Source organism: Tremella mesenterica (assembly GCF_000271645.1).
Source record: "Tremella mesenterica DSM 1558 unplaced genomic scaffold TREMEscaffold_2, whole genome shotgun sequence".
Classification (NCBI taxonomy): domain Eukaryota; kingdom Fungi; phylum Basidiomycota; class Tremellomycetes; order Tremellales; family Tremellaceae; genus Tremella; species Tremella mesenterica.
The window spans coordinates 1,454,150-1,465,397 of NW_006711226.1; the positions used below are offsets into that span (position 1 = coordinate 1,454,150).

Sequence of the window (11,248 nt, forward strand, 5' to 3'; positions counted from 1 at the left end):
TGAAATAGACGTCGGATGCAAGCAATCATGCATTTATATCACCAGATCTCACCATCACCTCATACTAAACACTAATCGGGCATCTCACGTACTACCAACCTCTCAAACCTCGCTTCTCTCCATCCATCATCTGCTAACCATCCGAACAAGGCATCTTCGTTCAATCCGAACACGCTCAACTTACCGTCCAATCCTTCTTGGTACACTTCACCGCGAAGTCGAGCTCGCTCTCGTTCACGTTCCGTGATAGCTAACGTGGCGCGATTCCGACCTTCGAGGATGGAGAGAATTTCTTCTCGGTCGGGATAGAAAAGTCTGCAGTCAGCAATGTGATCTGGTATGCTGTGAAGGATGTATCTACCTTGGCTCGAGGAATCCTATTATAGCGAGGGCAGCACGGAATATGTAGCCATCGCCATCCAGCAAGATCTGATAGTTAGCGCCCATTACCGTCGCCTATTTCTGTGTTGTAAAGCGGACGAAGACTGCCTGTGAACCGTAATGACGTCGCAATACGTTCGGCGAGAAAATGACATTGGTGTACTCACCTGATCCCACAACCTGCAACAAGCCTCAAAGGGCACTTGATCCACCAACATCGATCTGAAATAACTCTCCGGTAATCTGAGCCCTAAATTCTTACAATTCGCGAAGATCTTAGGAAACCTATCCGCCTGTAGGTTTTCGAAAACCCGGTAGAAGGCATCAATCTCGTCTTTCGTATCTGTGAAAAATGCATGGAGACATGGTCTAGAGAGGAGGTTGATCAGAGTATGAAAGGCAGTCGGAGGAGGAGATGAGACGAGTAGAGTAGCCGCGATGAGATTTATATAAGGTGCCTGAACGTCAGTGTTTCACTTGCATCTCCAAATAGAAAGGCCAGGTGTTAACAGGAGACGTAGGCGGAGATAAAGTAGATCTCGAATCAACTCACATAACCTCTTCCCTCGTCCGAACGCTGTACCACCCATGCATACAGCAGATCTCTCAAATCATCACGCATTGGACTTCCCCTGTCAAACAATCTAAGCGTCACAAGTGTGTCGTCCAGATCGGATTCTATACGATCCATGACGTCCTGCGGGAACCGACCACTGCTTATTGCTCTCCTCGCTCTTGTGAGATAAGATTTGTACACATCTTCAATCAGCATGAGCAGACCTGCAGGAATTGAATGTTTACTCACCTTTCGACAAAGCTAAAGGATTTCCCAGAGCCAAACTCCAAGCCTTGCCTCTCAGATGTCCTGGCACGCCTTCAAACCACAATGTCCGTAATTCTGGATCTCCGGTCACTTTCGCCGCACTAAAATCGGGCGTATTTAACAATGATTCCCATCGAGAAGCCGACAAAGCTAACCGCCGTTCTTTCTCCAATCTCCTATGTTCCTCCAATTTCCTCCTCTCCAATTCATGATGTCGAGATTGAGCCATCATCTCTTCCCACTGATGCAGATGTACTTGATCTTCGACCCTCTCTTTAGGTGGAAGCCAAGCCGGTCGAGTTTTTGACATGACCGTTTCTGTGTTGGTTCCGCCTTTCACTCCTAGTCCATGAGGATGTTGAGTGTCTTTGTGTGTGATGTGCAGGTCTGATTTCCTCGGGGAAGGTGGTGGAGGGGTGGTCATATCGGGTAAAGGAAATGGATGTGGGTGAGCTGGAGGAGCAGCACGAGTAGGAGTGTTAGGACCAGAATTGATTTTGGATGACATTCCACTACTTGATCGTCTGCCGATACCATTTCCGTTGATTATTCCATTAGGTGGTGAGGTCGTATAGGCATATCGTTCACCATCTTTCGTCATGCCTAATCCGTTCCAAGATAGTCTGGGGCCTTTGTTACCGTTTGGAATCGGGCCGGGAGGATGTGATGTCGGTGAGAGATGAAATGGGATTGGTGACTGGGGTGGTGTGGATTGTAAAGCGATAGTCTCGAAAGGAGCAGCATCATCGGGGTTTTCGTGCAAGGAAAGACTTGTAGCTCGTGGTAAACGTGGTTTGGCCGTGTAGAATTCAGGTTCCGTGGCATCCAAGTGTGAAGGAGTGGTGAGATGTGTGGAAGCTATCGATGATGAACGGGAACGGGGTGACTTGACGGGTCTGGTGCTTGAGGAAGAGTGAGAGGGACCGGCATGGTGGTCGTCTCGCGAGGGTGAAAGGTCGCCATTCCGTAGAGATGAGGGTTTGTTGATAGACTCGGCACTTTTAGGCGATGACTGATATGACGAGGGAGGATGAGACGGAGGGGTGTTTGGTCCGGGAAAGTTTGTGACCGGTGAAATGGTCGATGGAGGGCTTTCAGGAAGAGGTGGTAGCACACCCAGATCGCCTTCGTCGGGGAGAAATATGGGACTTTGTGCTATGGGAGATGATAGAGGGTAGTCTGTTGGCCCTTGCTGATTCGTCGGAGTCTCCGGGAGGTCTTTGTCCAAGGAGTTAGTCAAAGATACCTCTGCCAAGTCTTCCAGAGCTGCGGAGATATCTTCCCCATCTTGGCCTGAGGGGAGCATCTCGAAGGGGTCATCGGGCCGATGTTCCTGTACATCTCAGCTTTACCAAACCTCAACATATCTGAAAGATACCCACGGGAGACATGGAGACTAGTCATGAAGCGCTGAAGGAAGAGGGAGACGAGACAGATGGGTCACTTTGAATTGAGGGGGAAGATGGACAACCTCCACGCTCCGGCCATCTGCGCAGGGGAACCGCCACATCCGAATGTGTCGGGATTATGATAAATCACCGCGGTTGTTCCTGATTCAACTTACTGACGAGCCATCTGCAAAGACAAAGACGCGTCGGGTGGTTCATTCAACTTCTTGTCCTTTTCCATCTTCTTCACCCGTCAAACGTTTCTTGATTGCAATCTTCCCTCTTCTTTCTTGCCTCGGTAGTTGGGTCAACGTTTCATATCCAGGAGCTGGTCTCTTGCTTCTTTCGCTGCTGTTGGAGATCATCCTCTTCGATCCGTTCTTCTCCAACAAAACGAATTCGAAACGATCGTCCAACCTTTCTGATCACTTTTCCTTCCCAATCGATTCAAGATGCATTCACCGACCAAACAATCCGGCTGGCCCGGACAGATGGAACCTCCATCTACTGTTGAGAGACGACGAAAAGGTCGTAATGCTGATGTCATCATACCGTTCGTCTTCCTCTTGTTCTCTAAGTTCATTGGCTGATGTTAGCCTTCCTACGCCTCCTCGATCAAGACAAGCTATCCATCCACCTACACCCGATACCGTCCGTCATGTGAGAACGTCACTTAAACCATCTACAAAAGATCAAACTTCGAGCATGCTTCCCACTCCGCAGACCTTACCTCGACAAGGACGTAAACAACGATTACAAGAAGACTCTCATCCTGCAGAAGAAGAAGAGTCTGATGTACCCAGTCCTACTGGTCATACGACGTTCTTCCTTTCCTCATCCTCTACCACTAACCAAGAACATGTCATCAGACGACGTCCAGGTTTGACATTCAATCAACAAATGGGTCTTATAAATCCGCAATCTCATTCTTCAAGTAGTAACGCTTTTGGAGCCAGGATTGGTCCTGGCGTAGGTATGGGTGGATCAAGAGCTGTTGGCCATAGAAAAATAGGTCAGATCATTTCTTCCGAATCCCCAGACGTTGAAGAAAACCCTTTCCTATCATCGAACTCGACACGTCCAGGAGTGACATTTGGACTAGCATCGCCCGGACCGGTCACTTCGCATGTTCCAAGATCCGATCTGAATGAAGAAGACGCGGAAATGCGTTCCCCCTCAAGTTCACCTCTTCGACAAAAACGTAAATCACACTCCTTCTCACTCGGCGCATCGGCTTTACTTTCCCCTCCCCCAACTCAAAAGACGATTCGTCTAAAACCCTTCGTGTCATCTAGAGAAGAGATCGAACGACGAAGAAGAGAAGAAAGAAAGAGGATGATGGATGAAGATGAAAATCCTTTCCTTGCTAAACCAGGAGAGATTATCCAACCTCGTCGATCGATAACGGATGAAACATCACCGACAGTCACCTACGTTTTCAGAGGAACGAAAAAGGTATTCGCCAACCCATTCTTTTCTTCTGATAGTCGATATCCTCCAGCAGAATTAGATAGTGATCATCCGGAATACGACCCTCATCCTTGTCCCGCTCCTAAACTATTATGGCCTTCAAAGTCGAATCAAACTGATCCACCTTCTTCACCTCCTAGCGAGATCATGCGGACGCCTGTGGCGCCCAGACGGGGAAGAGATGTTCAGGTAAGGAATCATGAAGAGGCAGAGGAGGAAAGTGAGGAGGACGAAGAATTGCCTGTGAAAAGAGGCATGTTATTTGCGTCAGGTGCAGGGACGAAAAGATCTTTGGAGATGGAGCACGAGCAGGGAAAAGGAAATAAGCGATCCCGAGGATTGAAGCGATTGTGAGGGGATTGAATGAATTTTGAGGAAAAATAATATATGAAGAGGTGGATCTTGTACCTTTCATGCATACGTCTTGATGCGAGTGAAGACCTACCTGTCTTGGTCCTATAGGTTCTGTTGCCATTCGAGAACATGCTGTATAACGTGGTCATGCTGCATGTCACATAGTACAAGGTACAGTACTACGTTACTAGCTGTACGATAGACTACTCGTACATGGACCATGGACCATTAACCATCGTCAGACATTGTGTTTGGTGCACGATCTAAAATCTGACTTGTGATTGGTTCAGATTCCGCCACAAACGAATTTCTCCGTTCCCCTCCGTCTCTCCATACCATCTGCCAGAATCTCAAGATCGACAAAGTCAACTTCCAACATCCTGCAACCACACGCATACCATAATGTCAAGAATGTTAACCCCTATCCTGAGCCAAACCTCTCGATCTATCTTATCCCATCGTCTCCTTCCACGTTCCCTCCCACCATCCTCACTTAAAGCTAATTTCTCTTCCACCTCATTCCGTTTACTAGCAACACCTCAAACAGGCCCTCAAACCGTATCATCTCAACCTACCCGAACGCCGAACCCTATGGAGAGTAGCGTAAAGCAAGAATGGCCTGATTATTCTAAAGGTCCTAGTGCTTTAGATAAAGCTGCTCAATTATTTTTCTTCACTGAGATTTTGAGGGGTAAGTTTATTTGGGTTTGCTTCTGTTCCATCCCTTTCTCCCTCCTCTTCGACGTTGTGTTCTCTTTCCTTCCCTCTAGAGAGGTCGATCCACTTTGCTTCGACTTCCCTTTTCTCGCTCGATCTTCAAAGGAGTCTTGATTTGATGAGATACTGCTGTGTTGACAGGGGGTATGATGGTGTGGCTCAATATAACTCGCTACTTTGTTTATTCCACATGGCAGGAAATGAGAGGAGAGCTGGCCCAGTATCAAGAAGTCGTCAAGATGATAAATCTTGTTTAGCTGATTAAAAGGAATGTGGATCGTACTCGAACAATTCTTTAGACCTCCATATACCATAATGTATCCTTTTGAAAAAGGTCCATTGTCACCTCGTTTCAGAGGTGAACACGCTTTGAGGAGGTATCCTAATGGTGAAGAGAGATGTATCGGTGAGTTTCTTCTCTTCTGTTTTCTCCTCTTTCCTTTTCTCCCTTTTTCCTATTTTCATCTTCCCTTCCTTATCTCCTGTAACACCTCAAATATTCGTATATCACTTATCCGCTCTTTCTCCTTACCATTGTCTATCCACCTTATCATTCCACATCTCACCCGATGGAGAAAATCAAGAAATAGTAAAACCATGAGCCTTTTACATCTCCCATCAAGCTGAAACTACCGGTATAGTGAACTTACGATCAGCTTGTAAATTATGCGAAGCTATTTGCCCAGCTCAGGCAATCACCATAGAATCTGAAGCTCGAGAAGATGGGTCTCGTCGTACGACCCGATATGGTAAATGTCTTCTTACTGTCCAAACCTGTCTTTTGTGTTATTGTAAGAATCCAAGCTGACGTGAAGATATCGATATGACTAAATGTATTTACTGTGGGTTCTGTCAAGAGGCTTGTCCGGTGGATGCGATCGTAGAGAGTGAGTCATGGTTTTTACGCCCTGCCCTCCACATCCCCGCTGTAACCTACTTTGCGCGTCATATCTCTAGCTTGTGCTGTTTGCTCTGTCACTTGACCGTAATTGCTCAGTAAAATAAGAGACGCCACCGGTGAATGTGAATAGTTCCGTGCTCACACTCAGCCCAAAACGCAGAATATTCTACTGAAACCCGCGAAGAATTGCTCTACAACAAAGAAAAACTTCTCTCCAACGGTGATCGTGCAGAAGCTGAGATCGCTGCCAACCTCCAAGCTGACCACGTGAGTTTCTTTTCAGCATAACATGTTCGTTCAGCTGACTCGTCAGTTTTACCGATAATTACCCCACTTCATCAATCATGGCAGTTGGCAGTTAGGAACGACGGGTAGGAATCATACCAGACGAAGATTGAGCATAGTGGTGAATGCATTGATATGCCATGATCATTGAATTGCAAGATGCCTTTTTCTCCCCTTGACTATTTATACTTTCAAGTTCACCCCCGTCATAACTTCGCATCCAACTTCAAAGGCTCAATAGGTAAAGGCGCTTTGGAAGGTATCAAACCAGCTTTAAATTCTTGTATATCTTCAATCCACACATTCCCTTCTCTCAATTTCAACTCAACTTCTTCCCCAGTAGGTTTAAGAGCTTCGATGATGTTTTCCAATTCGGATTTCACCTCTTGTGACAAACTCTCCACTTTGGCAACTGCAGATCGAGCGAAAGTTTTGACCTTTTCCAAATCCGGTTTCGACCCGAGAAGACTTTGTAAAGCGGATTGATCAACGGCAATACCGTGTTTCCCAAATGCTGTAGTTATGGGGGCAAGTGAGGTAGCGTCGAATTTGACGCCTTGGTATTGAGATTTCATATGGACTGATATTTTGCGAGTGGAGGATGAAGAGGGATGGATGTGTGTCATGAACGTTTTGAGAAGGTCAGGTTTGTTGGTATTACGTATATTGGCGATATCCGTTTCGCCTGTACTAGTCAGCATTATGTTACAGCCACCCGATATCGACCAGTGCGTTCTCCTCTGATTGTCCACGATGACCCCAGGTCATGATCGTACCTATCCCGCTGAGATTGAGGCTGGGACAATGGGACGAGCGGAGGGAAGAGATGAATGAATGCAGAAGAGAATTGAAGATTGTAGAGATTACGTAGGAAAATCACGACTCACGCTTGCCAAACTCGTAATACCGATCAGTGATGCTACTCCAAAACCTCGACGTTTCCTCTCCCAAATTCTTCGGAGTTTCTTGTTTCTTCGAAATGATTGCTTGTTTATGTTCCTCCCATTCCGCCTCACTCATCTCTTCGATATGTCCCTTCAACCATTCAAGGAAAGCTTCTATTCGATTTTCCACATGTATCGGATCTCTTTCGGATTGTACGACGATACGATATCCCATCGTTCCCGGACCTGAAGTAGTGCTTCCCATCGTTATATAACCCAATTGTTCTTTCGTTCGGAGATGGTCGAAAAGTGGTTCTTTTGCGATTTGATGGAATATTTGCAAATGAGCTCGAAGAGGTGTATCAGATGGATCTCCAATTTGTAGACGATAATCTACAGCAGAGTTTACTTCGGCAGTGTTAGGTACAGGTAGACGATATACGAATGATGACGCTGAGCTGTTAGTAAACTTATTGCGAGAATCAGTCAGGGAGATGGACTGACAATCGGGAAGAGAGAGAGAACGTCGAGCAACTTTCTCAGCATCTGTCAGAGATCGAGGTCGAAGAACACGTTCGATCATATTTTGTATCTCTCTCGCACCTTCAGAAGAGATGTTACCATGAACGAGCATCTCAACGTATAATCTTCCAAAAGCATCTTTGGCGAAGGCTTGTACATCGGCGGCAGTGACGTCTGTTATGTCAGCTTGATATTCTCAGGGGACGAATGTCACTGACGTTGGATCTCGACTAATCTCTCGGCTGATGTCCACACATTTGGTGGACACTGGGTATAAGAAGCCCAATACGAAGCAAGGCTGTGCGGGGGATTTAAATCAAAGCTCTTCCATGAAAGCTCCAGGGCATCTTTGATCTCGTCAAACCTCTGTGGATCCACTTCAAAAGCCACGAGCTTTAGCAACATGGCCTCGGTGAGAGCAGAGAGTTTATCACTGAACCCCTGAGCGGAAACGTATAACTCATGATTGCCGCTACTGACTCCGAAACTGAGATTGGCGAGGTCAGCATCGTAGATATCTTCGGTGATCGAATCTTGGAATAATTCTGTAAGAAGCTTGGTCAGAACATACTGGCGAGGGGTCACATCGAGGATGGGTCTAAAGGCTTGTCAATGATGGTCCGTATAGATGAAAGAGGACTTACGAGGAGAGGGAGATTATCACATTAGATTTTGGAAGCCAGAATCGATCGTCACGTTTGTACCATAATCTCGACAGAGGGGTATCGCTGAGCAGCTTGGGTCGCAAAGCAGGCTAAGCGTCAACTCAGACCTTATACCTCTATCATTTCACTCACATGGTCAACGTTGAACTTTTCGACATCAAACTTCTCAGGAATGAACAGATTGGGACCTGGAAGTTTCATGGCTGAAACAGGTTTACCACCCATGGCCTAACGGATTAGCTGAGCATTGTGATACGCTGGAACTGCTCACTTCTTGAAGGAACTTGTCTGACAGCTTGATGGTCTTATACTCTGTCCCATAGATAGGCTCCTTCTGATCAAACGAGCCTTCGACACTTTTAGGCAATTCCCGACATGTGACCCCAATGAGAGCCTTGCGAGGATCAAGTAGATTTAGAGCCGCGGTGATTTCATCCGGTTTGTATTCCTCGACCAGGTAAGCGGAACTGACAATCTTTTCTCTAGGTACCGGCCTCGTCATCCAGTCGGCCAAATGGTTGACGTATGATCCGACTCGTTGTCGCTCAGCAAAGCGGAAAGTGATGTCAGCGATAGCTTTGATTTCGTCGAAAGCTTCTTTTGACGGTGGCTGAGAACGGAGAAGAGTGAAGTATTTGAAGATGGCCATCGCAGTTTCCTCGTAATGTTCTGGCATGTCAATTGATTTACAATGCAAAAGAAGGTGCTCACCTAAGCCCTCTGGAGTGAAATCGACAGCAATTTTGAAGAGGTCAAAGCCATTATCCCCGCCTGATGGACCCGCACGAAGTGTGTTGACCCAGCCCTGCTTTTTGAGATACGACAGGACAGACCCTCTGCCTTCATGCCCCAAAAAGTGACTCAGGAATTGACTCGGCTGTCATTCAGCAAAACGATCAAAACTACAACAGTCTAACTGACCTTAGACTCATAGAGATGTTGAATGTCGGGGAAAGGAATGGTAATTTCCATTCCTCGAGTTTCCGTTACAGGTTTGACGAACGTGACCTGCTGATCTGGTCAATGACTAGGTTTCAACAGGCTCTGGAGAAACTCACACCCCATTGCTCAGGACCCAGAGGATGATCCTCAAAAACGATCCTCACCCCCTCTGGACCCACCTCTGGCCAGCCCTCCGAGCGCACGGGAACCCGCTCAAAGTATTCCCTAACCCATTTCTCCAACGTGGCCACGTCATCTTTACCAGCGATGGCCAACTTCATACGACGAGCGCAGTAATTCTTCTCCCACCATTTCATCAGCTGTTGACGTGGATCTCGTCCTGCGGCTTGAGGCTGAGACCACAGCGTTTCATAGTTGCCAGTTCCGAATTTTCTATATGGGTGACCGGTTTTGGAAAGATGCTTCGAGAGTTGGTAAAACCGCCACATGTCATTTTGAAGATTTTTCTTGTGCTCAGAGTCGACGGCTTGAATTTCGCGTTCGGTGCAGGACTGCAGATCAGTATCGAAATGAGAGCATATAAGCGGCATAGAGCTGAATGACTCCATGAACCAACATATTGATATGGTAATGGACGCTCGAACTCACCTCATTGAACAGAGGTTCACTGAAGAATCCGGAGAATCGTTCGAGAGCACCTTGCAAGGCGTCGGGGGATACGTCAAAGTAGTAATTGGTAGATGTCATACCGGTTCCAGCATTAGAGCCGCCGCCATTTTTAGTCAAGAAATCTTGGTATTCGTTTTCCTTGGGGAATGACTTGGTACCCATGAACAACAGGTGTTCGCTGGTGATCAGTCTTCACACTTCCTCCTCCTCCGCTCTACTTGAAGTCTGACAACATACCCGCAATGACGCTATCAACCCGTGCAAAGCGTCCCGGCGAAGAGATGAGGCCGAGATGACAAGGATGAGGTTCACTTGAGGCAGGTACATGGTGTAAAGGACGGATGAGGAGAGAAGATCAAAACTTACCAAAAATGAGCACATCCAGGTAAATCATCAGGATCCGATAAATGTCCTACCCCAACTTCCATACTAGCCGCCGCTTTGTCGGCTTTAGGATCAGAAACAACTATAACCTCTATCCCATTCGGTAAGGTGAAATATTTGTGAGGTCGATCTTCGGTTGGAGGGAGAATGAGTTGAACTGGTCCTGACGCTTTTGGGATAGGTGGAGGAGGAGAAAAAGGAGATTCCATGGTTGGTTGAGAAGGAAGTGGGATAAAAGGTGAGAGACTGTTCAAAAGATAGGTGATCAGCGGGAGAAAGAGATATGAAGCTAACATCTAAAGGAATTTAGGTGATATACTGCATCTACGATCGGGTACTCGTCATGATTATTCGCCTTGTCGAGTAGTATGTATTCCTAGAGGATGTTTTGTGCAAGATTAAAAAGGTAATGTGATGCTCAGAGAATGTGAGTATCATGGATGAGATAGGGATAGGACCAAGTTGAAAATGACAGAAAGGAGATAGTGATTGGGATAATGACTTGAATCAAGCTAGTCAACGATTGTAGGCATAATGCACAGGTGACAATGATATTATGATGATGATGATCAGTTCATAAAGAGGAGAGACTCACCCAGTTTGCATGACACCACTAGCGAAAGTACGTCTTTGTCCAAGTAGGGAATTTAAGGATGTAGTAGTAGTAGTATCAACGACGCTGGCGTGTCGATCGTCAAGGGTATTTGTATTTGTATTCGTCACAACCGAGGTTTGGGTCAATATCGAGGGCGTCTGAAAGTTTTTCAAATGTATAGAAGGTATACGAGTAAGAGTCGAATCGATAGAAGTACGAGTCCGTGATGTACGGAAGATGGAACTCGATAATCGACGTACGGAGGGAAGAAGCATGGATGGGTAATTGACGAACTTATAGGGCACCG

At 46.6% G+C, this 11,248-nt stretch overlaps 4 protein-coding genes across 4 annotated transcripts; 2 read left to right on the forward strand and 2 right to left on the reverse strand.

The window, feature by feature from the left end:
• Positions 1 to 13: 13 nt before the first annotated feature.
• TREMEDRAFT_56423 (uncharacterized protein) lies at positions 14 to 1,032 on the reverse strand. Its single transcript, XM_007002557.1, has 4 exons — positions 935 to 1,032; positions 549 to 839; positions 362 to 429; positions 14 to 315 (listed from the first exon to the last, which is right to left on the reverse strand). The coding sequence occupies exons 1-4, from the start codon at positions 1,001 to 1,003 to the stop codon at positions 72 to 74; spliced, it is 672 nt and encodes a 223-aa protein (XP_007002619.1). The 5' UTR covers positions 1,004 to 1,032; the 3' UTR covers positions 14 to 71.
• Positions 1,033 to 2,874: 1,842 nt separating this feature from the next.
• TREMEDRAFT_73290 (uncharacterized protein) lies at positions 2,875 to 4,502 on the forward strand. Its single transcript, XM_007003062.1, has 2 exons — positions 2,875 to 3,145; positions 3,189 to 4,502. Exons 1-2 carry the CDS (start codon positions 3,045 to 3,047, stop codon positions 4,414 to 4,416), a joined length of 1,329 nt encoding a protein of 442 aa, XP_007003124.1. The 5' UTR covers positions 2,875 to 3,044; the 3' UTR covers positions 4,417 to 4,502.
• Positions 4,503 to 4,797: 295 nt separating this feature from the next.
• Positions 4,798 to 6,464, forward strand: TREMEDRAFT_42796 (uncharacterized protein). Its single transcript, XM_007002492.1, has 6 exons — positions 4,798 to 5,107; positions 5,402 to 5,539; positions 5,790 to 5,882; positions 5,949 to 6,020; positions 6,183 to 6,301; positions 6,348 to 6,464. Exons 1-6 carry the CDS (start codon positions 4,819 to 4,821, stop codon positions 6,357 to 6,359), a joined length of 723 nt encoding a protein of 240 aa, XP_007002554.1. The 5' UTR covers positions 4,798 to 4,818; the 3' UTR covers positions 6,360 to 6,464.
• On the reverse strand, positions 6,425 to 11,188 carry TREMEDRAFT_73292 (uncharacterized protein). Its single transcript, XM_007003063.1, has 13 exons — positions 10,942 to 11,188; positions 10,329 to 10,592; positions 9,942 to 10,140; positions 9,449 to 9,844; positions 9,312 to 9,401; positions 9,102 to 9,267; positions 8,662 to 9,059; positions 8,523 to 8,618; positions 8,370 to 8,479; positions 7,944 to 8,323; positions 7,708 to 7,899; positions 7,207 to 7,656; positions 6,425 to 7,004 (listed from the first exon to the last, which is right to left on the reverse strand). The coding sequence occupies exons 1-13, from the start codon at positions 10,950 to 10,952 to the stop codon at positions 6,526 to 6,528; spliced, it is 3,231 nt and encodes a 1,076-aa protein (XP_007003125.1). The 5' UTR covers positions 10,953 to 11,188; the 3' UTR covers positions 6,425 to 6,525.
• Between the last annotated feature and the right edge of the window lie 60 nt (positions 11,189 to 11,248).